Genomic DNA, 24,682 nt, shown 5'->3' with positions numbered 1-24,682 from the left:
TCATTCTCCTGCTGCCCTTTCTTTCTGCTTGGGTGGTGCTGCAGGAAAATCCTCCTGTGAATAGTGTGTTGTCTCATTAGTGTCCTTAGTACATGTGATGATAAACTAGCTCTTAGCCTGAACCAAAATCTAACATGTACAGCTTTGAGAAGGTTTAGCTGGTGATCTGGATACGACAAATTGAACCAGATCAAGAGCTCTGCCAAGAGCTCTGGATACATAGGTAGGTACCAGTGCATTTTAAGTGAGTAGGCTTTTTGTACCACTTCATATAGGGCTTCACAAATGGCCCTTTGCAATATGTAATTTGTCATTTGGTAATGTGTAACTTCTGCACAAATGTGTGTGTATACTTGACATCATTGGAATGGGCTGCCTGGGGAGGTGGTGGAGTCGCCATCACTGGAGGATTTTAGGAGAAGACTTGACGGGGTGCTTAGTGCCGTGGGTTAGTTGTTTGGGCGGTGTTGGATTGGTTGATGGGTTGGACGCGATGATCTTGAAGGTCTCTTCCAACCTGGTTTATTCTATGTATTCTATGTATTCTATCTAGAAATTATTTTTGTTCTTTGAGGAAGTGACTTTTGTATCTTACCACTTCATCCTTTTTTTGCAAAAGAAGTAGCCGCAGACATTCCTCATTAGGGAAGCTTGCACTGTCTTCCACTGTTACTAGTAGAGAGCACAGTGCAGTGGTTTTCCAAGTATAGATTCTCACTGTCTTTGGGAAGAGCTAGTTAATTGGAATTAAGTATGCTGCTTCTCTGCTAGTTAGGAAGGGGAATATTACAGAAAGTGAAATATATAAAATAAATTTTAAATGCTTTGAAATTTTCTTTTGAGACTTGGCAATGAGCTTGAAGTACACATTTAAGTCTTCATTCTAACTGTACTAAGCAACTAAGAATAGACTGGGTAATTTCATTGTATTAAATGTAACTCTCTTCAAACAAGGATAACATCTGAATCAATAGATTGTTTTCTAACTTGATATATTAAAAAATAAAATAAAATTTACAAAAATTCCAGCAACTTCTCTCCTTAATAGTATTTCTATAGATGGATTCACCTTTTGACTAGGGGTGTTTCCATGCTTTTAGTTAATGAGCTAGCACAGAATCACAGAAATAGAATTGCCAAGGTTTGAAGGAACCTCAAGGATCATCTAGTTCCAACCCCTGCCATGGGTAGGGACACTTTCCACTAGATCAGGTTGCCCAGAACCACACCCAACCTGGCCTTAAAAAATCCAGGGATAGGATAGGATAGGATAGGATAGGATAGGATAGGATAGGATAGGATAGGATAGAATAGAACAGAATAGGAGTAGAATTAACCAGGTTGGAAAAGACCTTTGGGATCATCAAGTCCAACCCATCGCCCAACAATGGGGTCATCCCTGGGCAACCTATTCCAGTGTCTTACTACCCTTATGGTGAAGAACTTCTTCCTAAAGTCTTCTAATAAAGAACCAAGATTTTTGCATATACTTCTTCGGGGCTCTTCTCTTAATTTAAATTGTTTCTGCTGATATTATCTTCACTTAATGACTTGCTTGCAAATCTCAGTGACATAACTGATGCAATTTTGTGGCATTATTGTTTTTGTTGGTATCATTTCCAGGCAAATGTAGGGTTTGGGAAAAGGGCAGCAGAGATAGCTGCACACCAGTGCACTTTGTAAAGTGCAAAAGTTGGTGGAGTTGTTCTGGGTATTTGTAAATTAGCAATGGTTCTGTATGTATCTGGAATGTCATTTGTGTGGTGGGGCTTTTTGTAACACTTTGCATGGTGGTTTAGATTTACTGACAAAAGTGGCAGAGCCAGCAGAGCATATGTGGCTTCTCACTTAGAGGAAGTTTTCAGTAAGCCAAAAAATATAAAGAATTAAAGGTGGTGGAGGGTGAACACATAACATATAATAACCCAATGTATGCATAAAATCTTCAGTCATTTTCAGTCTCCAGCTAAATGGTCAAGCACTTTCAAGGAACTTCTGCTGGGATTACATTTGCAAATTAACCCAAAAGTCTTGACTGGTAGTGGGCCTCATTACCTGAAATATTTGCTGATAGTGTGTTATTTCACAATGGAGCTCCTATACCCTGTATATACATCTTGCAGAAAAATGTAGAGACACTAATTAATCTCAGTGGTTTAGGAAAGTAGCTTGCCAGAAGATATAGATAGAAAAGATATGCACAATCTATGGCCTGTGTTACATACAGCAGCTCTCAGAAGTGTAGTTTTTGTGTTTTAACCATCAATCTAATTGCAGTGCATAAAGTGAAGGTGACAGTAACAACATTGAAAAAATAAAATAAAAAGACAGCTGTACTCAAATGTACAGTATAAAAGTTTAAAAGATCTGCTTGCACATAAAGGTTAAAGTTTGAATTCCTAGATAAATCATAGAATGGTCCAAGCCAGAAGGGACCTCCAAAGGTCATATAGTTCGACCTCCCCACAATCAGCAGGGACATCCCCAACTAAACCACACATTTAATGCTCACTTTAGTCTAATTAGAATTGAAAATTATCTTCATAAATACTTAGAAATGAGGAGAACACTTCTTACTTGAAAAATTTAATAAAAATCGTCAAACATCATTGGATATATACGTGGCTGGCGGACGAGAAGCTCAACATGAGCTGTCAATGAGCACTTGCAGCCCACAAAGCCAATCAGATCCTGGGTTGCATCAAGTGTGGTAAGCAGGTCACAAGAGGTGATTCTCTCCCTCTACTCAGCTCTGGTGAGACCCCACCTGGAGTACTGCATCCAGTTCTGGAGCCCCTATTACAAGAGGGATGTGCACATGCTGGAATGTGTCCAGAGAAGGGCCACAAGGATGATCAGAGGGCTGGAGCACCTCTCCTATGAGGACAGACTGTAAAAGTTGGGGCTATGCAGTCTGGAGAAAAGAGGGCTCCAAGGTGACCTTATTGTGGCCTTCCAGTATCTGAAGGGGGACTACAAGAAGGCTGGAGAGGGACTTCTTAGGATATTAGGTAGTGATAGGACTAGGGGGAATGGAATGAAGCTGGAGGTGGGGAGATTCAGACTGGATATGAGGAAGAAGTTCTTCACCATGAGAGTGGTGAAACCCTGGAATGGGTTTTCTAGGGAGGTCGTTGATGCCCCGTCCCTGGAGATGTTTAAGACCAGGCTGGATGAGGCTCTGGCCAGCCTGCTCTAGTGTGAGATGTCCCTGCCCATGGCAGTGGGGTTGGAACTAGATGATCCTTGTGGTCCCTTCCAACCCTGACTGATTCTATGATTCAGTGACTTGCGCAAGTGAACTTGCTTCCATCACAACCAATCACAGAGTGCTCTAATGAATCTGAAAGTCAGAACTCGCTGCAAAACCTTCAGTACTTCAAACTTGTATAGCTGTGTGCATGTATCTGTACGCCTGCATGTTTGAATTGGTTCTTTGGGTAGGCCCTTCAGATACAAGTAACTTAATGCAAATACCGAGAAATTTGAATATGGATACATTTGGAAATTACCTCCTGAGGATTTTTTTTAATTGTTTGCAATTTGCTTCTGAATTGTTTTGTTTATGTCTGGTTTTATATTCTTCTGAATGTAGGAAGAAAGACTATAGCAATAAGCAATCAGTTTGTCTAGATGAATTCCAATTTTGCAACATTAAAATTAATTCACCGTCAGTTTTTCATCTTTTTGTCATCGTATGGTGTAAGCAAGTGCACAAAATGTTAATGCCTGGAACATTTTTGACAGCAATGATTCATTCTCTAAAGCAGCATCTAAACTCAGTGATAATTCATTCTGTAAAGTAGTATCCAATCTCAACTCTCAAACTTGTAAAATGTTTACATTCTGACGAGGCTTGCAGTAAAAATCAAAGCCAACTTTGGAGTGCTTTTCTCTGCTGTTCTCACTGCAATTCTTGTAACAATACATTATTTAAGAAAGTATGGAAACATTTTCAAAGATGTAAATTTTTATGGAAAATATAATTTTATTTTTTTAATTACCATAGCTTGTGAAAGCTCTTAAACTGTATTAAATTATAGCATGCTATAACTGCATAATTTGCTTATTCCTTTGCATTAGTATTAGACTTGCTGCAATTACGTTGCTTACTTTGCCAAGACTGTAATCCTCACTACTGATAGTGATGCAGCAACAGGCAACATTTCAAGCAATGGCAATGCTTTCCCCCTTCTTTCCAACCAGGAGAGTGATCTGTTGCCAAGGCTAGATGTTAGGAAAAAGTTCTATACAGAAAGAGTGATTGCACATTGGAATGGGCTGCCTGGGGAGGTGGTGGAGTCGCCATCACTGGAGGTTTTCAGGAGGAGACTTGATGGGGTGCTTGGTGCCGTGGGTTAGTTGTTTGGGTGGTGTTTGATTGGTTGATGGGTTGGACGCGGTGATCTTGAAGGTCTCTTCCAACCTGGTTTATTCTATGTATTCTATGTATATCTATGAAGTAAGAAAGGACATTTTTTTTTTGCGTTTCTTTTTCTCCTCCCTCATGTCTGTGCTGAGGTTTTTAACTTTTATTTTTAAAGTTAAAATATACAGCAGATTCCAATGTGCGTATGCTCTAACAAAGCCCTAAACTATGGGAGCACTTTGGGGAATGTCTTGACAATGCAATACATTGACAAGTAGGCATACATCTGTTCCAGTCTAGAATAAAAACCAGCTAACCCTTAAATGCTTTCAATAAATCAAATGCATTTAAGTAAATCAACAGCTAAAAGGAAGATGACTTAACTGTTTCTGTTGCCAAGACTGCAAACTTTTTCAACTTTAAAAATACCTCAGTTCTGATGAGAACCTGTCATATAGGTTGGGTGAATATTATGTCACTAAAGTCATTCCAACATCTTGTGTGAGGTTTTTGTGGTACAAGTCAATGATGACAGTGAAAAATGCTGCAAAAAAGTACAGAAAACAGTATTAGGCTAATAAAAATGAAACACTTAATGTCTGTTTCTCTGACTGATTATTCACTATTCACAGTGAATCTGGCAACATCAAATATCCATCTAATTGTGTGTCAAGGTTTAAAAAACTTTGAGACTGAAAACAGATATCTTGTACTGTATAGCTTTATTCTACAGTGTTAACGCACTTCTATAGAAAAAAAAAATATTGAAAAAATAAGGCATATTTCCAGTTAATGATTGTTTTTACCAAGTGTAATTCCCTACTATTCTCCTGCAGATAATTTAAGCCACATTACAGTCATACTTTTACATTTTTGTATTGAAATTACTTCTGTATCCTATTTCTTCTTCTATGTCAGTGAATAGTTCTTTTAATATATTTGCTGTTAGCACCGTAAGTTATTTTCTCAGGAGCACACACAGCTTTGTGGGGAAATGTTGATTAAATTTATTTTAGTGGTTAGGCTCAATTCTAGTCCAAAAGTTCATGTGTTCTGGGTACTTCCTTACAATGTTAAAAACCTAGCAGGAGGCAAATCTCCTCATTTTATTCTATTACGTACTATCTGCACGCCAAATTATACATAATTTAGAAGCTATCTTTTGATATCTCATTCGAGCGAGGATTCAACAGAAATAATTATAAAATGATATTTTTATGCATAGTGATCTCCTTAGGTGTTAGACAATTTATTAGGGAGAACTGCATATTCAAAAAGATCTTTATTCATTCAACATTGAACTGTGAACGGAGAAAAAATATCCAAGACTTGAAATGAACTTAATTTCCTTTTTACTGGGACAATAAAACAGAAATGAAGAAGAGAGTTTTAAGAGTTGCATTTGCATTGACTGAAATGTGATCGTCATGTCAATTTGACCTTTTCTGCTTGTTTTGGATTAATCATAAATATTTTCCATGCTACTTTTATTACTCTGGCTGCCTACTGCATGATTTTCTGCTTGTTCCATTATAAGAATCGCAGTGTTTTGAAGTTCAAAACCTAGTATTTGGCCACAAATTCTCTGCATTCTACTGTGATGTTAGGTGGAGACTGAATGTCATGGAAGCATCATTTCTGATGGCTAATTAGATATTGAAGTAATTTAACCTCTGTGTGTCATTGTCATCAAGCTGATCATCCTGATGAAGAATGCCTGACAATTAGTGATGTAGAATTACCAAAATAACATAGACATTATTTATGTGCTTGCTAAATTAGTAGTTAGTCATGGCAAATATTAGAGACTCATTCTTCACTTTTCAAATTTCTCAAAAAATGTTTTTTTTTTCTCTTGGTTCTTTTGTCAGCCAAAGAATGTTTCTTTTCTGAGTTGAGTAAAAGGAGCAAAACATAGGAACAGTCTAGGTATTATTTAAGTTTTTTGTTTAAATAAAATGTTACTTCAGTCCCACAGAAATTTAGCTTCTTTAATAACCTTGGGCATGGAATAACATCAAAGGTTTTGCTGGAAAGTATGGGTCCTTTTACACAGACCTCCTGCCAGCATCACTGATCTCCAGCAGGTCACAGGCTGAATTTTCCTTCATTGTAAATTCATCTTGACTCATCCCCAGTTTATCACTGTGTCCAGTGATGTTACTCCTCATAATGGACACTTCCATCTTAACAGGAACGGAAGTCAAGTATGCTAGTCTGTAGTTACCAGGATCCTCTCTGGAGCTATTTTTATGGGTTCTACACTAGCAACCCACCAGCACAGTGGCTCAGCTGCCATTGGTAATGATGAATTGTGTGCCTAGCAGAGATATTTTTCAGTTTCACATTGGGATGCCTTCAGAAGTTTGATCATGCTGAAGGGCCCTGGTGACTTATTACCATATAACTTACTAGTATGGCCTAATAGTCCATTTATTTGAAGTAAATGCAGTTCTGCTGATCTACTGACTGCAAAGAATGTCTCAGGAGTAGGAATCTCTTCAGCATCTTCACCAGTAAAGACAGATGCAAAGATCAGTTTCTCTGTAACAGCCTGATATTCCCTCAGTGACAATCCACCAGCTTTTGACTCTGGCTTCCTGCTTGTTAGGTACTTTTTACTACCACTATATGAATCCTATGCAAGGATGCAAAATCTCCTTTTCAGCTTTCATAATTTATTGCTTACATTTTAGTCTTGGGGTTGAAGCAGCTGAAAATTTTGCCCTTGCTGTATTGTTTAATGCTGCGTATTCTTGACAACTGACATTGTTGGTGGTTCAATTTACTTTTCTTATGTTTTGGGTTATGCAGTTATTCAGAGTCATACTTAATCTTAGCTGCATTTTGAGTATGAGGTTTATTACATCCAGCTTGATACAGTAGTTTGAGATTATGGAGTTGAACCACTGGGGAACTGCACAGTAATAAAGCTGTTGTAACAGTAAAGTACTTCATATGACTTTCACCTTTGTACTAAGCAAGTTTACTTTCTAGATATTTTGGAGTTTGACTGTATTTATTGCATATCCAAAATGGTTGTAGCTCAAAGTGTTCTAGTGGTTGTCAATGCCACCGTGCACTAGGCTGAGCTTCTTGGGTGAGATTTTATCAATAATTTTTGGAGACAAATCATTATTTTCTCTCTCTTTTGCAATATGTTACCCTGATATTTTCACATTTCTTTAACATATATTTTGGATTTCTAATTAAAACATTACTTCGGGCATGTTTCTTCTGAGAAGCTCCAGTTTCAGACTGATCATTGGAAAAACTTACTGAATGGGATATAAATGCAGTTAGAAATACGGTCCTTCGTTAGGCACATAATTATGATTCCTGAAAAAATGAAAGCCTTGTCAAACAAAGACTGCATACCTCTTCTCACAGGTAATTAGTGATAGAACAAGAGGGAACAGCCTCAGGCTGCACCTTAGTTGCATGGTTTACTTGATTAGGTGGGTTGGATAATAGGTTGGACGCAATGATCTTGAAGGTCTCTTGCAACCTGGTCTATTCTATTCTATTCTATTCTATTCTATTCTATTCTATTCTATTCTATTCTATTCTATTCTATTCTATTCTATTCTATTCCACAGAGCTCAGATACAAGTGATTCAAGTTCCTGTGAGCAGGGGAAGCAGAGGGCAGTATCTCTCTTTGTGACGTGTTTTCCCTTCTCTCCCTCTGCTTGTTTTGTGTTTTCTGTACAGCCCTGGTTTCCTTTCTTTTTTCCTTTTCTTTTCTTTTTTTTTTTTTTTTTTTTTTTTCTCTGTAAGTCTTTTGTACAAATCTCCAAGATAGAAGCCAAAACTTAAGTTCCAGTACCTATTCACTTCTGTTTCTCTATTAGGATGGATATGATCAAAATGTCTATGAGGTTTGATTGAGGTGACTCAAGAAGGCATTAGTCTATAAAGAAAATTACTCTTCTTTACTGTTGCAGTAGCATTGGAATAGAATAACAATATGTTTCTTGAATGTAGTCTATGATGTTGTGAAATGTCACACTTGCCTTGAGTTGTCTAGACTGGAAAAGAGCAGCTGTAAAAAGAATGACAAATAGTTAGTTTTCATCTTTTTTTCTGTACTGAATCTATATTAAGGAGAAGCAGCTTCTCACGGTACCGCTGACGAGTTGGCACTGACGTGAAATCAAAATCAATGTTTATAAAAAGTAACTGTCCTAACATAAATATTAATATTTCTTAATCATCACTTAATGTTATAGGTGTGAAATCCTTCACTGAAAGCAGTTTGGGATGATGTATGAAATGAAAAATTCCTGGTTGATGCACAGGATGCATACAGGCAGCAAATGTGTTTGTTATCTAAAATGTTAATGTCTGGTGCAGCCAGAATGTCCTAGTTTCAGTTGGAAGGGCATGATCTGTGTGAATTAATTAACTAATTAATTAATATATGTTGCTATTGAAAATATTTTTTGTAAATTCTTCAGAGAATGCCTGCTTAATGAGATGAACAGCACTCAAAACAAATTTTAACAAGTATTTTACTAGTGCTTCAAATATTCTGATGCAACACAATAATTTCAAAGAGATCTAACAACATGTAAGGATTTAAAAACTTTCTAAAGATTGCTCCCCCATTCATTTTTCTCCCCTTCCTCAGCACAGAATGATGCTTCAATATATGGATAAGGGAATTACACATCTCCTCTTTCTTCCTTGCTGTCTCTGTGTTCCTCTTCCTTTTTTTTTTTTATTTTTATTAATTCTTTCTACTCCACCCTCCCGAGATGACTTTATTCCAATGTGTGAATTAACCTTGTGTCCAAGATTTATCTCTATGTGAATGAACTTTGTGCCAAACCCCAAACTGAGTATTTAGATTTAACAGATGCCAATGCAGCAATGTCAGGTAGGTGACTTTTAGACAGGATTTCTTACTACTTTCAGTTAGTTTGTTAAACAACTTAAAAATAATCTGAGAATAGAATAGAATAGAATAGAATAGAATAGAATAGAATAGAATAGAATAGAATAGAATAGAATAGAATAGAATAGAATAAACCAGGTTGGAAGAGACCTTTGAGATCATCGTGTCCAACCTATCATCCAACACTACCCAATCAACTAACACTACCCAATCAACTAAACCATGGAACCAAGCATCCTGTCAAGCCTCGCCCTGAACACCCCCAACGATGGCGACCCCACCACCTCCTCAGGCAGCAGAAGTATCTGCAGAGCAGTAAGCAACATGTAAACATAGAAAATTATGTTGTTCCAGTGTTACTACAGATATTAAAATGTTCCTAAGCAATGTCTATGTCTGACTGCTTAGAAAGAAATGCAACCTCCATCTCCTCCGTGTATTGTAGGCTGACTGCTTCTGAGTGCAGTACTTGACAGACAGATATTTGACCAGAAACTAATGCTATGCACTCTATAACTTGATACACAAGGATGGTACATCACCTAAAGAGCTTCTCTTGTCTACAGGGATGTAATTTGTACAGCTTACAATGACTTTTCCATATAATGATAGCTTTTTCCTCCACCGTTTTCTGAGGGGAAAAAAAAAAAAAAAGGTTGAAGCCATTGGTGGCTCTGTGCACATTGCTGAATTACAACTTCAGTACATTTTTATCTCAAAAATAGTAACATTTCTTTCTAGTGGTTGTCACCATGTTCAAGATGAAGAGTAAAAATGATTTTATTGTGTTCTAATTGTTCAATAATATTAGTAATAAAAAGAGGTAAACACCTTGACTCCCTTTATTTCTTCTGATCTGAATGTTTGTGCTAGGGACTGAACAGACACTTTCCAACTAAAAATATTAAATGAAAAACAGAAGTTTCAAAAAGAAGCTGAAGGAATAATGGTTTACAGTAACCATTATAGCTGTTTGCAAGGTGTTGCTTATGAGCTGCCTAGAAATTCAATGACATCTTTTTCATGAATTCTTGATATTTAGAGGAGGTAGGGGATGAACATTTACCATTTCCTAATCCAGGTTTTCCATCAAGTGCTGGTATTTAGAGTTCTAAATAATCTGAATTATCCTTCATCTGTATGATACTGCAGTGATTTCCCCAAATCCAGTGTAATATGAGACAATGCTGCTCAATATACCAGTTAAACACTCAGACCCTTTTTCAGTCATTTGTGCAATAGAGCCACTATGAACAGTACAAAGTGGCTGTGAATTAAGAAGGGGCTTAGAGAAATTAAATTATTTTATTGGCTTTCCCTTCCAATTGATCAATATCAATGGGGGCTGTTTATCTGCTTTATCTTACTCATTGACTACCTTTTCTTTCCTTCCCTCAGGGGTGGGAGTTGCTTGGGAATGGTGAGAGGAAGCAAAGAGACCAGACAACATCCAATCTGTAATAGTTCTCTGTGAATGAAATAAGTCCCAACTTTGATTTAGACACATTTATCATTACCTTGGCTGCTTCTGACAGTGTGAAAACAGGAGTGGAAAACAGCTACCACTTACATCTGTTGTTAGGGGCATGTTTGCTTTTCTTTCCAAGTTTTGCAAATAATGCTTAATATGGTGAAACCTAACTGTGGGCCAGTAAAGGTTCCCAGCTTTAGTATAACAGTATCTTCACTGTAAAAGCAGGGGGTGTGCATTGTAAACAATTGAATATTAACACCTTGGGCCCATTAATTGCAAACATCTCTGATAGATGTCTCAGTGGCAGCTTCTACTAATTAACTCAAACATTAATTGGGTCAGATGAAATAAGTAGACAGCAGTCATTCAAGTGGACTAGAACAGCTTGTTCTTTAATTGCTATTGACAGGGGCATAAAAAAGGAACTAGAAATATTTCAAAGTAATGCTAGCCACCATTGTGTACTTAGTGTGATTATTTGTAATTAATATTTTCATATAAAATGAAGTGAATATTGTTCCTTCACATATACTTAACCCACTGTCCTTTGCCTGTGTTCTGCTAGTGCGTGACATGAATTTTGGTGACCTGTAGCTATGTAAAGCATTTGTCTGTTTTTTTGTAGGTTTTTGGGGTTTTTTTCATTTGTTTGTTTGTTTTTTGTTTGGTTTTTTTTTCCAAAGAAGCAAATCAGAAAGTCTGGGAGAAAATACATAAAAATCAAAGCAGTTCCAGGCTTTGCAACTATGTATCACTAGGTGGCATTTGTTGAAAACAGTACAGTAATTTCACTTTTACATCAGAAGCTTGTGTGAAACACTCTGTACTAGTGTCATATTTTAGATTCTGGTTACCTATTTTAAATCCTGATGCTCCTTTCAGTTTCTTTCGTTACTAGTCAATAATCTATCATTCCAAAAGTTTGTGGACTCTTATTTTCTCTTTTTGATGTAAGCTGCTCTGACTGGTTCATGAATAAGCCTTACTATCCTAGGTCCCGTGTACTGTATTTTTTCATATTTGAACATAAATGGAAACCTGGATGGTAAAAATCTTCAGCTAAGGAAAGATACAATCAGTCTGACACTAGGCATTTATCTCTGTTCCCTGAATAAAACAAAAATAATTGTGTTTTACATGAAAGTCATAAATACAAAATTTCAAAGTTACAAAACCTTGACTTTTTTAACACTTATTCTCTGTTATAATAATACTCCCATGCAGTGTCTCTGTCACCTTGCTCTGAGGTGGCCTGCCGATCAATTAAATGCTGATCTGTCTTCCAAAATTTTAAAAATGCAAACAGAAGTCCAGCAAATCCACATCCTCCATGTCCTGGCAAACAGTTCTCTGTTGTCCACAGCTCCTTTATCACTGTTTTCGTTCTCACGTTGTATGTAAACACTTTCCTGGCAAAGACCATCAATGCTAGAGCCATTTAAAGTTTTGCAAAACCAAATCTGTTATTTTGTGGGGATTTTAATTTTTTTTTTTAAATTATTTTTTTTTACATTTCTGAAATACAGGATGTGCCAGTGCTGCTGTTTTCCGGGGTGTAGCTTTTCCCACAGTGGTGAGAGGATCATTTATAAGTACTGGGGTTCGCTCTGAGTTGGCTTGGTAACAGCAGAGGAGGTGAGAGCACTTCGCTGTCACTTTGAATTAGTTTCAGCAATTCTCAGATTATCAGCACAGAGGAGTAACAGTGCTTATTACAAGTTGTCACTAAATGTGTACACTGTGTACACTGTGTACACTTACCAATTCTATTAGTCTTTAACTGATGAGGATTTTCAAGGTGCTGGCTGTATGTTAGGGTTTGCAAAGTGACTGCTGCTGCCATGAACGTGGCTGGGGCTATCAGTCTGTCCTAATGCTGCAGGCCTTCTGCTGCAAGGAGCAGCATATGAAAAGACATATGTGCTGTGAGGAGGGGAAAAAAAAAACAGCAACCAACCTTGATACTGATTCCCTCTTTCTTCTGATAACAAGTCACATTTACTCTAAAAAGTGACAAAATATTGGTCAGAAGTAAAAACACTGAAAAGAGTCAAACAGATTGACTATATCTTGACTGTATTATCATGTCTAGTCACTCCTTCAACCAAATTAAACTTCCTCCCTTCCTCCTTTCCTCCTTTTCTCCCTTCTTCCCTTCCTTCCCCCCTGTGGCCGTTTGATCTCATTTTCTCCGACTGGGTTTAGCCGTGGTCTCTATTCTCAGTGGGGGGTGGAAAGCAGAGCCTTTCCTTTCAAACCACCACACTCCCTTCCCTCCCTTCCTTCCCTCCCTCATTCCTTTCCCTCCCTCTCCCCCCTGCCCCTAAATATCAGTTAGGTTCTGCTCTTCCTTATTCTGAGCAGAGTGTGATCTCTTCTAATTGACCTTAGTTAACTATCTTTGAGAGGTAAGAGGATGAAAGAAGCTTTCATTGGCTGTGGTGAGAACTGCAACTTTGGGCTGTGGAGTTACAATAGGTTATATATATATATATATATATGCATAATGGTAATACTAGTAGTTATAAATTTCCATGGCAAAAGGCTTATTTGTTGATTTTATGTAAGATTGTATGAGGGATCAATAGCATTTAACTTGAGCTTCCCAATCTGTAAACAGGAACAGAAATAAACATTTCCCCAAAATATACTCATTTGACAAATTGAAGTTATATCCATTGACTCTTCTTACTTTTCTCTCACATTTTGGTATATTGGTATCATTCTCTAAATTTTCCGTGATTCTTAAAATGATTTTTCTATCGTTCATAGCATCAGGCAAGCTTGCACAGCAAATGTATTTTGGAGCCTTTTTTTCCCCCCTTAAAAAAATTATATACATATATATATGTGTGTGTGTGTGTGTGTACAGCTAGATATGCTTTTTTCCAGGTATTTGGATCTACTGGCAATATATTTTCATGATTGTGTGACTTCCCAAAAATTGATAACATGGTTAAATCATAAAATGTTCTAGAAGTTTATATGGTTTATTTTTTTTTACTTTTTAAAGATTTATTTTAAATTCAACTGGAATTCTGCTCTTTTGTCTTTGGAGTTGTATCTGCTACAATTTATTTAGGGAAAAGGGCTTGAGAAATGGTGAGAGGTTAGGTGTTCTTAACATACATTCAGCAAATTATATGAATGCGCTGCAACCTAGATTTATGTGTACATTTCACAGCTGCCTGTTATTGTTTTAGGGATCATATATACCTTACTTGCATCTGTACATGCTTGGGTAATTCTTTTAAAATCCACTGCTTCCTTGCACATGACCTTCTAGATATCAGATATCACAACCAATGCCACATTTCTTTTTTCTTTCCAGAAGAAGTTTTGTCTCTACCTTTTCCCACCCCTCTTTTACTTCTCTATGTCTTTTTTCTTTTTTCTCCCACAAAACAGGGAAAAATATGTTTTCCTCCTGTCTTCCACTTTATCTCTTCCTTTCTTCTTCTTCTTTGTTTTTTGTTTGTTTGTTTGTTTTAATTGTTGTTCTTTTCTTCTCTTTCTTTCTCTTCTGGGTTGGCCCTCCATTGTGTTCCCTAGCTGTGCCACCCCTGGTCTTTTTCTTCTCCATGACAATCATACACACCCTCAAAAGCACTCTATTTTTTTTTCTCTGAATATTTAATTAGTTATGTCAGAAGAACAAGACTACATAAACACTTGCAATATCTTAAAAGAGTAAAAAAAAATTAAAAAATAAATAAAAAGAGAAACGTCAGGAAGAAGTTTCCTTTAAACATTTTTATGATGAGAGAACAATTCCAGCTAACATAGTGAAATACAAAAAAACCCAAAAGGCTTTCTTAGCCTGGGGTTCAAAATATGCCCATGGTTTCAGTCAGACCTGTAGGCTGGGTCATTTTTTCTTCTGTCCCCTGAAAAGTAAATGGAATCCCTCTCTCTGATTTCCTGTGTTAGAAGCAGAGTATGGCCAGAAGCAGAGATGAGATTAAATTTGTGGTGTGGCAATACCCCTGCTCCTTTCCTAAATTTGTCTTGAATCTCATCAACTCTCCTCAGAATATGTTGATGTACTGTTTCTCACGGGATTGACTTGTACTTTTATTTTTTAATATTAATGAGAGTCTCTGAATGATAACTCTTCTAAGCTTTTGAATAGGTTCATCAGTGTTTTGAGAAGCCTGAGAAGGTCTGATTATGGTGATTTGACTTAGGTTACACAGTAAAGTATGAAGGCATAGCATGAGGAACAGGAAGTTTTAAATTCAGATAAAGTCAACACACTGCTCATCAGTATATTTATGGAAGATGGACAAAGACTTGCATGTTACATTGCCTTACATGAGCAATAGACTTTAAATCATTAGCTGTCTGTCAAAGCAGTCTATTGTGTTTCCTGTCAGCTTACAAATGTCTTGGGTGACCTCAATGACTAAAAATCAAAGATAGTCCACTCAAATATCATTCAGTCATTGTATTGCATTGATTTCTTCTTCCCCCCTCAGATAAGCAAGAATGGGAAGGGAACATTTCTCAGCAGTTATATTTGCTGGCAGAGTATTGTAACAATGTGCTGGAAATCTCTAAGAATAGTGAGTTGATGGAGCCAGAGTATCAATAATGTGACTGTCTGTGGCCTCTTTTGTTCCTAGTGTTCCCACCATTGCTGGTATTCACTCTCACTCCCTGAAGCAAATCCTGGCCTTTTCTGAATCTGCATTGTTTGGCTGTTAGAAAATCAAACAGCAATTTTGACGGGTTTATTCTCTAAAGTGCAGTGTTCTGATGAACCTGGAGTCGTCATGAATGAAGGAATTGATACTTGCCTTGACACCATTGTTTCAAAGTTTCCAGATAGTGTAAGGGATTTTATTTTTTTTTACTTTTTTCTTTCCTCTCATAGTTCCCAGTAAACAAAACCTATTCAGTTATCTTTGAACCTAGCTTAAGGCAACAAGAGATAATAGAAAAGGACAAGTCTCCTTTCTTATTTGTTTTTCAACGTATGATGGAAGTGCTTGCTAAAAACTGCATAAAATCTTTTATCACACAAGCAAGCCTCCTATCAGTGTCTGTCTCTGCAGTGATTCAAATATTCTACGTTAGGTAATGTCTTCACTGACACCTTAAAGACAATGATTTATTTGTTTGTTTCAAATTAAACCTTATAAAGTGAGGATATGTCTCATTTTCCATACCCCTGAAGTGCTAGTGCACTGTTTAATATCTTCTAATTTTCAAAAATGGGCTATACTTACTCTCAAGGACTTTCCTAAGTGATTTACATCAGAAACCCCTACCTGCATTTGTGGAAGGCAGACTGCACATACGAAAGGTGCAGTTTTGATCTGTCATTCTATAGGAGAGACTGTGGAGTCTCCATCCTCAAGGATGTTAGAAACCAGACTCAGCTTGGTCAGGGGCAACCAGCTTCAGGTGACCCTCCATGCTCAGGAAGGTTGGATCAGATGACATGTAGGAATCCCTCCCAATCTCAACCAGTTCTGAGTCTGTGGATGCATTACTTACTCAAGTTTATCAAGAGTAAGAGGTCCTGAAGACCCTCTAGAAAACAGGGAAGGATATACTAAAAATGAGATTTTCTGTGTGAGAGTGGCTTATATCAAACAAATGGAATAATGTAGTGTATATACAGTATAATGCTGTGTATTTCTGAGCCTGTTCCAGTTAAAATCTGTGTGGTATTTGCCAGGTCACATTGTTTAAAAGCATTACTTTTTAAATGACTTGCTAACACTACTGTTTGCTTTCAGAACAGTTCCTAGAGTATTCCAGGTACTTGAAAAGACTTTTTTTTCCCATGTAATATATTTTTCTAGTATTTGGAACAGAGTGATTTGGAAAAAAAAAAAAAAAGTAAAATAAAAGTGTAGTAATAAGTGTTGTGGTGGAAAATGAAAGGGAATTTGATTTAAGTAGTAGGTTGCAAAGATGAGTTTTCTTTGTTAAGTATCTAGGAAAGCTGTCTGATAACCACTTGCCATTAATAATAGCATCTCTCTTCTGTTGAATCTTGATCACATGTTCCTAAGCATTTTTCTATGTAGCACTTGTGTCTATTAGCCTTGCCACCTGATGAAATCTTAAAACTGTCCTTTGTCAGATTATTAGCTCCATTAATGCTGCAATTTCTGTTTTAGACACAATGTCTTATACAATCTAGCCTGGGATAATACTTTTAAAATCAAACATACAGTTACCTAATTTGAGAGGTTTCTATGCACAGTTGCAACACTGGATGCTCATCCTACCACAAACATCAGAACTGTAACTTTCATCTGTGAATGTGGGCCACTTAGAAGAAGCTCTGTTCAGTGGTATGAGAGGTTCTAGAGCATGAAAATCAGATAAATTTCACATGTCAGTATGTATTCCTTCTGAAAGGCTTTCTGTAGACCTCAGATTGTTAATTTTCTGAATTTATAACCAACAGAAAGGAGGTTAAGCCTATTCCACACAATGTCCAGCATTTTAAGAAAAGTATATTTTTGCTGTGGGAAGTGGTTTCATGGCACTTTGGGACTTGGTTTACAGGAATGGTAATGGTTGGACTTGATGTGAGAGTTCTTTTCCAACCTTAGTGATTCTATGACATAGCTTGTAAGTTATGACAAAATTTGAGTGCTCCTCCATTATATTGTTTTTTGATTGCCATATTAATGCCTACAAGAATAATGACACCTTTTTAATGTTCACCTTCTAATAACTGGCATACCTCAAAAGAAAGAAAGAAAAGTAATAACCAAGCTCAGCCAAACCAAACTTCAACTGTTTAGCTGTTGGAATGTGCTGCCCAGGGAGGTGGTAGAGTCACCGTCCCTGGAGGTGTTCAAGAGGGGATTGGACGTGGCACTTGGTGCCATGGTTTAGTAGTCATGAGGTCTGTGGTGACAGGTTGGACTTGATGATCTTTGAGGTCTTTTCCAACCTTATTGATTCTATGATTCCATGACTATTGCAATAAGGGAACCTAGGATCCATGCACTGCTTCACATTTAGTTTTAACCTGAAGAGAGACTGTGCTTATTCTGCAGTTCTTCCAGCCTTAAAGAAAAGGAGCAAACATGCTGTGTTAGTCTTGGACAGCCAGAGGAATAAGCTGCTTGGCCATTTGATAATTCTTATTGACTCACAGTACAAACACCTGCAAGGGCGTTCATCTGCTCCCTGCTGAAGGATCTGTTATAAACACAGCCTTATGAAAGTGGCAGATGGCATGTTTCTACAGCACCCAGACAAATGTCATTCAGCTTCCACATCTAGTATTCAATCCATAAATCTGGGTTAGGAGAACATCTTCTTTGAATAAAAAAAAAACATCCCTACTGTGGGGAAATCATGCCCTGCATATCCAAAAGATTGATTTATTTATTTTTTTTAAATTTATGGGCTTTTTTAGGTTAGGAGGCTGTCACTAACAAATCATTGTGGTATAAACTTGTCAGAGCAAGTGTCTAGAGATAAAAGTGCTTGAAATAATCTCTGTATAAAGATAACAGCAGTAGAATAGATTTGTGTTTGCAAAGGTAGCTTGGTGTCATGACTTTGAATAGGTTTCAAGTATTCAAATTGTGTTTAACTCATTTTCCTCAGAATACCTTGGTTTTTCGTAGTTCAATAGACATGAATTAATTGCTGACTAGCAGTTAAATGTCTGGCATATGTCTTTATAGAAAAAAACACAAACCAAAACATCAAAACAAACAAAACACAAAAAACCCCCTACACACTGTTACTGAATATGCTCTTACAGTAGCCTGAAGTGAAAAAAGTTGAAGTTTGAACAGTTCAAAAGAGTCACTTTTATCTCTTTCCTTTTTCTCTTATAAATTCCACATATTCCTCTTTTACTCCATTTAAAGGTTGCATCTGGCATTTTTATCAGAGATGATTAAACTGAAATTGCTATTTATATGTAATATTTTATATGAAATTGCTGAAGAAGTATATGTATATTCTACCAGGAAAATATATCTTCCTTCTCCCATTTCTCTGTCTTGCATATGGCTAGAGTAAGTCAAAACTCATTTAATAAGCAGCTTTCTAACGTTCAAAAAACAAAGAAGTGATGCTTTTGGGGAAAAACACAATTTTTAACAGCTTTGGCACAATTTCTTACAAAAAGCATGAGTTTCCTGAACATGCTGTTGCTTTTTGATGGATCTTTAACTCTTCAAATACCAATTTCAGCCCAAGGATGAAGGAAGCAGCATTATGTGGGATAGATAGCAGTATCAATAGCATTCTAGAAAACCCTTTCTATTTATTGCAGCAAATACTCATATATTAGTGGCAGAATGCACATAATGCTTGACTTCTATGGCATGTTTCCAGCAGTACTGTTGTGATGCCAGTCTTTTCACTCATGATCCTCTGAAAGCAATTACAGAATCACAGCTTCAAGCAGGTTGGAAAAGACCTCCGAGATCATCAACTCCAACCTATTACCTAACACCTCATGACAGCTAAACCATGGCTTCAAGTGCCATGTCCAGTCCCCTCTTGAACACCTCCAGGTACTGTGACTCCACCACCCCCCTGGGCAGCACATTCCAATGGACAATTACTCTTTCTGTGAAGAACTTTCTTCTCACCTCGAGCCTAAGCTTCCCCTTGGCACAGCTTGAGACTGTGTCTTTTTGTTCTGTCACAGGTTGCCTGGGACAACCCCCACCTGTCTACAGCCTCCTTTTAGGAAGTTGTAGAGAGCAATAAGCCTCCTCTTGTCCAGGCTAAACAACCCCAGCTCCCTCAGCCTCTCCTCACAGGGCTTGTGCTTGAGACCTCTCACCAGCCTCGTTGCCCTTCTCTGGGCATGTTCAAGTATCTCAATTAGAACACACTCCTTCCTGTGCGCAAATGTTTTATATAATGAAATAGTAGGTTTATAATTATTTTTTTCATTACTTTGTTGTATTGTTGAGACTGAAAAATGTTCTGAATAGGCACTTTGAAAGTGCTCTTCTTGAGATGTGGTTTTTATCATGGAATCACAGAATCATTAAAGTTGGAAAAGACCTCTACGATCATGAAGTCTAAACATCAACCTAACACCCCCATGGCTACTAAACCATGTCCCAAAGTGTCATGTCTACATGTGTTTTGAACATCTTCAGAGATGGTGACTCCATCACCTCCCTTGGCAACCTATTCCAATACCTGACCACTCTTTCAGTAGTTTTTCCTAATATCTAATTTAAACCTTTCCTAGTGCCACAGTTTTAAGAACAAAAGATATGTTTATATTGAAAAGATTTGCTTTGTCTTCTCTTTTTGGAGGGGTTAAGGGAAGAAAAGCAAATCATATTAATAATGCTATAGCTCATGTAGCTCATCCATACCTGCCTTTCAAATTCACCTAAATCCATTAACTTTATTAATTGCTGAACATTTCAGATGGGAATTTAATATCCCTTTTTATTTAAGAAGTGTAGATAATTTTATTGCAAACCAAAAGCAGCACTGACTGAGGCTGATTTTTGTATAAGCACTCTGCAGCCTTTTCCATATAGCCTTCAATAATAGTTTGATTTGGCTTTGTCATTGTGGTAGGTTGAGAGAGGGCCCAGCGCTCCCTCCCCCACAGAGAAAGAAACCACAGCTAGCTCAGTCATACAAAGAGATCTGCCCTTCTCTGCTATGTCAGGGATAATACCTAATAGATTGTTTTGAGCAACTGCTTATCAGGTTTTATTTTGAATGCATCTTTTTTTTTTTTCCCTGTGTAAATAAAATACAACACAATTGTAGCTTTGTGTGTCCAGTTCCATTTTAAACCAAGACTGTAAGTACAGTCTTAACTTATAGCCCCTAACATCCTGTGTTGCTGTGAACTTAGATACAGAAATCAAGGCCTAAGATAATGGACAAGTCTGTGAGCATCCTGATCTAGTGAAGGATGTCCCTGCTCACCGCAGGGGGGTTGGACTAGATAACCTTTGCAGACCCCTTCCAGCCCAAACCATTCTATGAAAATCACTTCCTACAGTGCTTTTTGGATTAAAAAACGGAGAAGGAATTTCACGTATGGCTGGAAAACACATGTGGGTGTGTTTGTTGTTGGGGTTTTGGTTGTTTGGTTTTTTTCCTGTTGGAGGAAAACTGGTAACAAATTGTAACAGGCAAACAGCTGCAAGGCAGAAAAGGCATGAGGTATGGCAGGGGCTGCCAACGAAGACCTGTCACTGTGGCCCAGAAGCCTTAACTTCCTAAAAAAATTGGAGTATGTGCATATAAACTTATTTCAAGTACTCCTCTAAAATTGCTGTTGAAGAGTTCCCTCATGTCAAAACCATTGGCTAACATGTTTCTTAAACTTAAATGAAATAAAAAATTTGAATGGAATATTGCAGGATGGGTGAGACAGCTAGGGATATAGACTACAACTCTGAAGGGATTCTGTAGGCTTTCAGAATTAGACTGATGTAATTGGCTGGCAGAGAATATATTCAAACAAGTGCTCTGAATGTATTTGAATTATTATTAGTAGCTTTACTGCTAGTACTTTACTACTGAAACTTTAACCAGTAATATTTTACTATGTTGTGGAATAATTCTAATGAAGTGTTTTGATTTCTCTGGCAGATGAACGGGAAGATGTTCAAAAGAAAACATTCACAAAATGGATAAATGCACAGTTTGCCAAGGTAATGAAATATTTTTATTTGTAAACTAAAATGTGGTTAATGTTTTTGGGTTGCTTTTGTTTGTTTGTTTTATTATTACTGTTGTTTGTTTGTTTGCTTTTGTTTCTTTCTTTCTTTTTAATTATATTTCTCCACAGAGGTCTAATTTCAAAGATAGCAGTTACAAGTTTCAGCTATTGCTGAATGCAGATGACTGATTTATTAGGAAAAAAAATATCCAAGTTTTATTTCCTTATTTTAAGTAGGGTTCAAAGTGTAAGAAGTCACTATTTATTCCAAATATTCTCTGCCTCAGTTTACTTTGTCTTTTCTGATACTCATGATGCATATGAATTACTGTTTGTTGGACTCCTTTTTTATGTTCCTAGTATGTGGAGGAATTTTCTCTGTTGGGCTTGTCTTGTTTTTTTGTTTTTTTTTTTTTCTGATTGTAATCACAAATTTTACAAAACCATATGAACTGGAGAGGAGAAAAGTCAAAGATAAGAGGTGTGATCCAGTCAGCAAATTATGAAGGTCAGTTCTAATATGTTTTGAAGTAGTTATCTTTGAGAATGGTAAAGATCTCAAATACACTAGAGGAAAAAACCCAACCAAATAAGCAACATAAAAGCTTATTTAAAGGAGGCCACCCCTGGCAGTCTATAATAATCTTTGATACACAAGAAGAATTGAGTTCAATCTATTAACTTGATTAAACATTCTTTAAATTCCTGGAGGGTCATTCTTGAACTGTATTTGCATGTCATAATCTGTCATTTTACCTGGCAAGAGACAGCAATAAAATAGTAGCTATGATATATCTTCAGTTTAGTCTAACTTTTGATCACATCTCACTTGATTCTTCTTATTAAAAAAAGAGGAGTAAGATAATCTGATGAACACCATGACACTGAGAAACAGCTCAAGAGTGGTTCAGTCCAGCAGGGAATCTCACAAAACTTTTCTGTGAAGCACTTTCTAGTATTTATTCAAGTGATGCAGACAGCATCCTTTTGTGCTCAGCTTCTTTACAGCAGAGATGTTCAACATTTAGAGGACTAGATCAGGATGAAGTACAATCTTCAACAAATGGTCCCAAATATATTCATGAATTACAAGGCAAATGTGAAGTACTATATTTAGGACAGAAGTAAAATGTATGCATGCAGAAGAGGGAATAACTGGGACGGCAATAAAAGAGCAAAGCAAAGCTCTGGGAAGTACATTGAATTGCAAACAAAATGAGTCAGCAACATGGTGCTATTGCAAAAAGGGAAAAAAAATATGACTATGAGAATGGAAATGCACAACAGAAGGTGTCAAATGTAATTATTTTGTTTTCCAAGGCAATTGTGAGATTTTAGCAGTCATCTGATACAAGCTAATTTCAAATGTATTACCAGTTAGGTCTTGTTATGATCACAGAAACAGTTATAGAAAGCTAAGTAACTTTTGCTTCTCTGTCTAAAGCAAATGTCATATTCCTTGAGTGTTACTTTCTCATAAATGGTTGTTTTATGGAATAGCAAAGCTTGCAGTTACTGAGTAAGTCTGTAAAAGATGGATTACAAAGGGTTTAGAAAATGTAACCTATCAGCAGATACTTTCAATGACAGATTTGACTCAGCCATCTGAATGATATAGATATCTTTCTTTCTTTCAATTCTAGTTCAGTGAAGTGTACATTAATAATATTTTAGCTACCTCAGATCTATGAGTAATATTTTTAATTGTATGTGAACATATATTCATAAACATACTGGAGAAGTACTAGTCGCCCTCTATTTCATCTGGACTCTGAGGAAACCTCCTAAGCACTGTGATTCAGGTTTTTCTTTGCTTCATGCATCACCCATGTTTTGGACAGTCTTTTGATTCCAACATCCAATCCACCAAAATCCCCTTGATTTTTAAATCTTAGACAAGTTACTTTTGTCCTACAAAATTGTTATGTGTAACACCAGAATACCGGGTCTGAAATTAGAAATAGAATCATAGAATAGTTAGGGTTGGAAGGCACCTCAAGGATTATCTAGTTCCAACCCCCCTGCCATGGGCAGGGACACTTCACACTAGATAGGTTGCTCAGAGCCACATCCAGCCTGGCCTTAAAAACATCCAGGGATGGGGCTTCTACAACCTCCCTGGGCAACCTGTTCCAGTGTCTCACCACCCTCATGGGGAAGAACTTCTTCCTAACATCCAATCTGAATCTACCCATTTCTAGTTTTTTTCTATTCCCCTCAGTCCTATCATTACCTGACACCGTAAAACGTCCTTCCCCAACTTTCTTGTAGGCCCCCTTCTGATACTGGAAGGCCACAAGAAGATCTCCTCAGAGCCTCAACTCTCTCAGTCTGTCCTCATAGGAGAGGTGCTCCAGCCCTCTAATCATTCTCGTGGCTCATCTCTGGACATGCTCCAGCACATCCAGATCCTTCCTATAATAGGGGGTCCAGTACTGAATGCAGTACTCCAGGTGGAGTCTCACCAGAACGGAGCAGAGGGGGAGAATCACCTCCCTTGACCTGCTGGCTATGCGTCTCGTGATGAAGCCCAGGATGTGATCGGCTTTCTGGGCTGCAAGTGCACACTTGTGGCTCATGTTGAGCTTCTCATCCCTCAGTCCCATATGTCTGGTAAACTTAGTTATATCTGCTGGCTGCCTGTGTGGTACATGTGCAGAAAGCATGGTTTGCTCCTCAGTGCAGTCACATACCATGCAAGCTTTATTTGTCTCTAGGGTTTTCAGGACAGAAATACAGGATTCTTTGCTTGTACTCTGTTGTAACATGACTGGTTGTAGTTAATAGCTGTGTGCTGCCCTGAAACAGTGCTTCTCCTTCCTCTAAAGGCCACAGTATTTTGGGAGAGGTAGTCTTCAAATCAGGAAAGTGGATCTCAAAATAAAATTTACATCTTATCCTTCTCCCTCCCCTGACTTATTTTCAGTGTTTCAGATCCATTTCTGTTTCTAGCTGTGGAATGAGTTTCAGTTAACTGGGTACTTAGAGATTTCTTATAATTGTAAACTTGTACACAGTTTTAAATAAATTAATTATTTCACTGTAGAATTGGTTTGTATTTGCTCCTGTGTGGTTCTAGAGGTGCTGTCTTGAGCAGGTTAGCCTGTAGAGTTGGAATTATGATAAAGAAACATACTGCATCACTTGTTTATGAATAGCAGAATACAGGTCATTAACTGTAAAATATTTAGGGTTTAATGAAGTTGCATGTGCAATTTTCACCCATCCACCACCCTCCATAGCTAAACCTCCACCTGCTTATAAAGTCAAAGTAAAAGCTTAGTTCTAAGTG

General features: G+C 37.3%; 1 protein-coding gene across 1 annotated transcript in view; it reads left to right on the top strand.

The window, feature by feature from the left end:
* The window catches only part of DMD (dystrophin), a 1,125,431-nt gene that overhangs the window by 183,628 nt on the left and 917,121 nt on the right, over positions 1-24,682 (top strand). Inside the window, exon 2 of the mRNA XM_054165818.1 lies at positions 21,321-21,382. Coding sequence (XP_054021793.1) covers positions 21,321-21,382 — 62 coding nt within the window. The remainder of the gene's footprint in view (positions 1-21,320; positions 21,383-24,682) is intronic.

This window comes from Dryobates pubescens, chromosome 12, assembly GCF_014839835.1.
Source record: "Dryobates pubescens isolate bDryPub1 chromosome 12, bDryPub1.pri, whole genome shotgun sequence".
Taxonomy (NCBI): domain Eukaryota; kingdom Metazoa; phylum Chordata; class Aves; order Piciformes; family Picidae; genus Dryobates; species Dryobates pubescens.
Note: the sequence above shows the minus strand (reverse complement) of the source record. Positions and strands in the feature narration are given on the sequence as shown.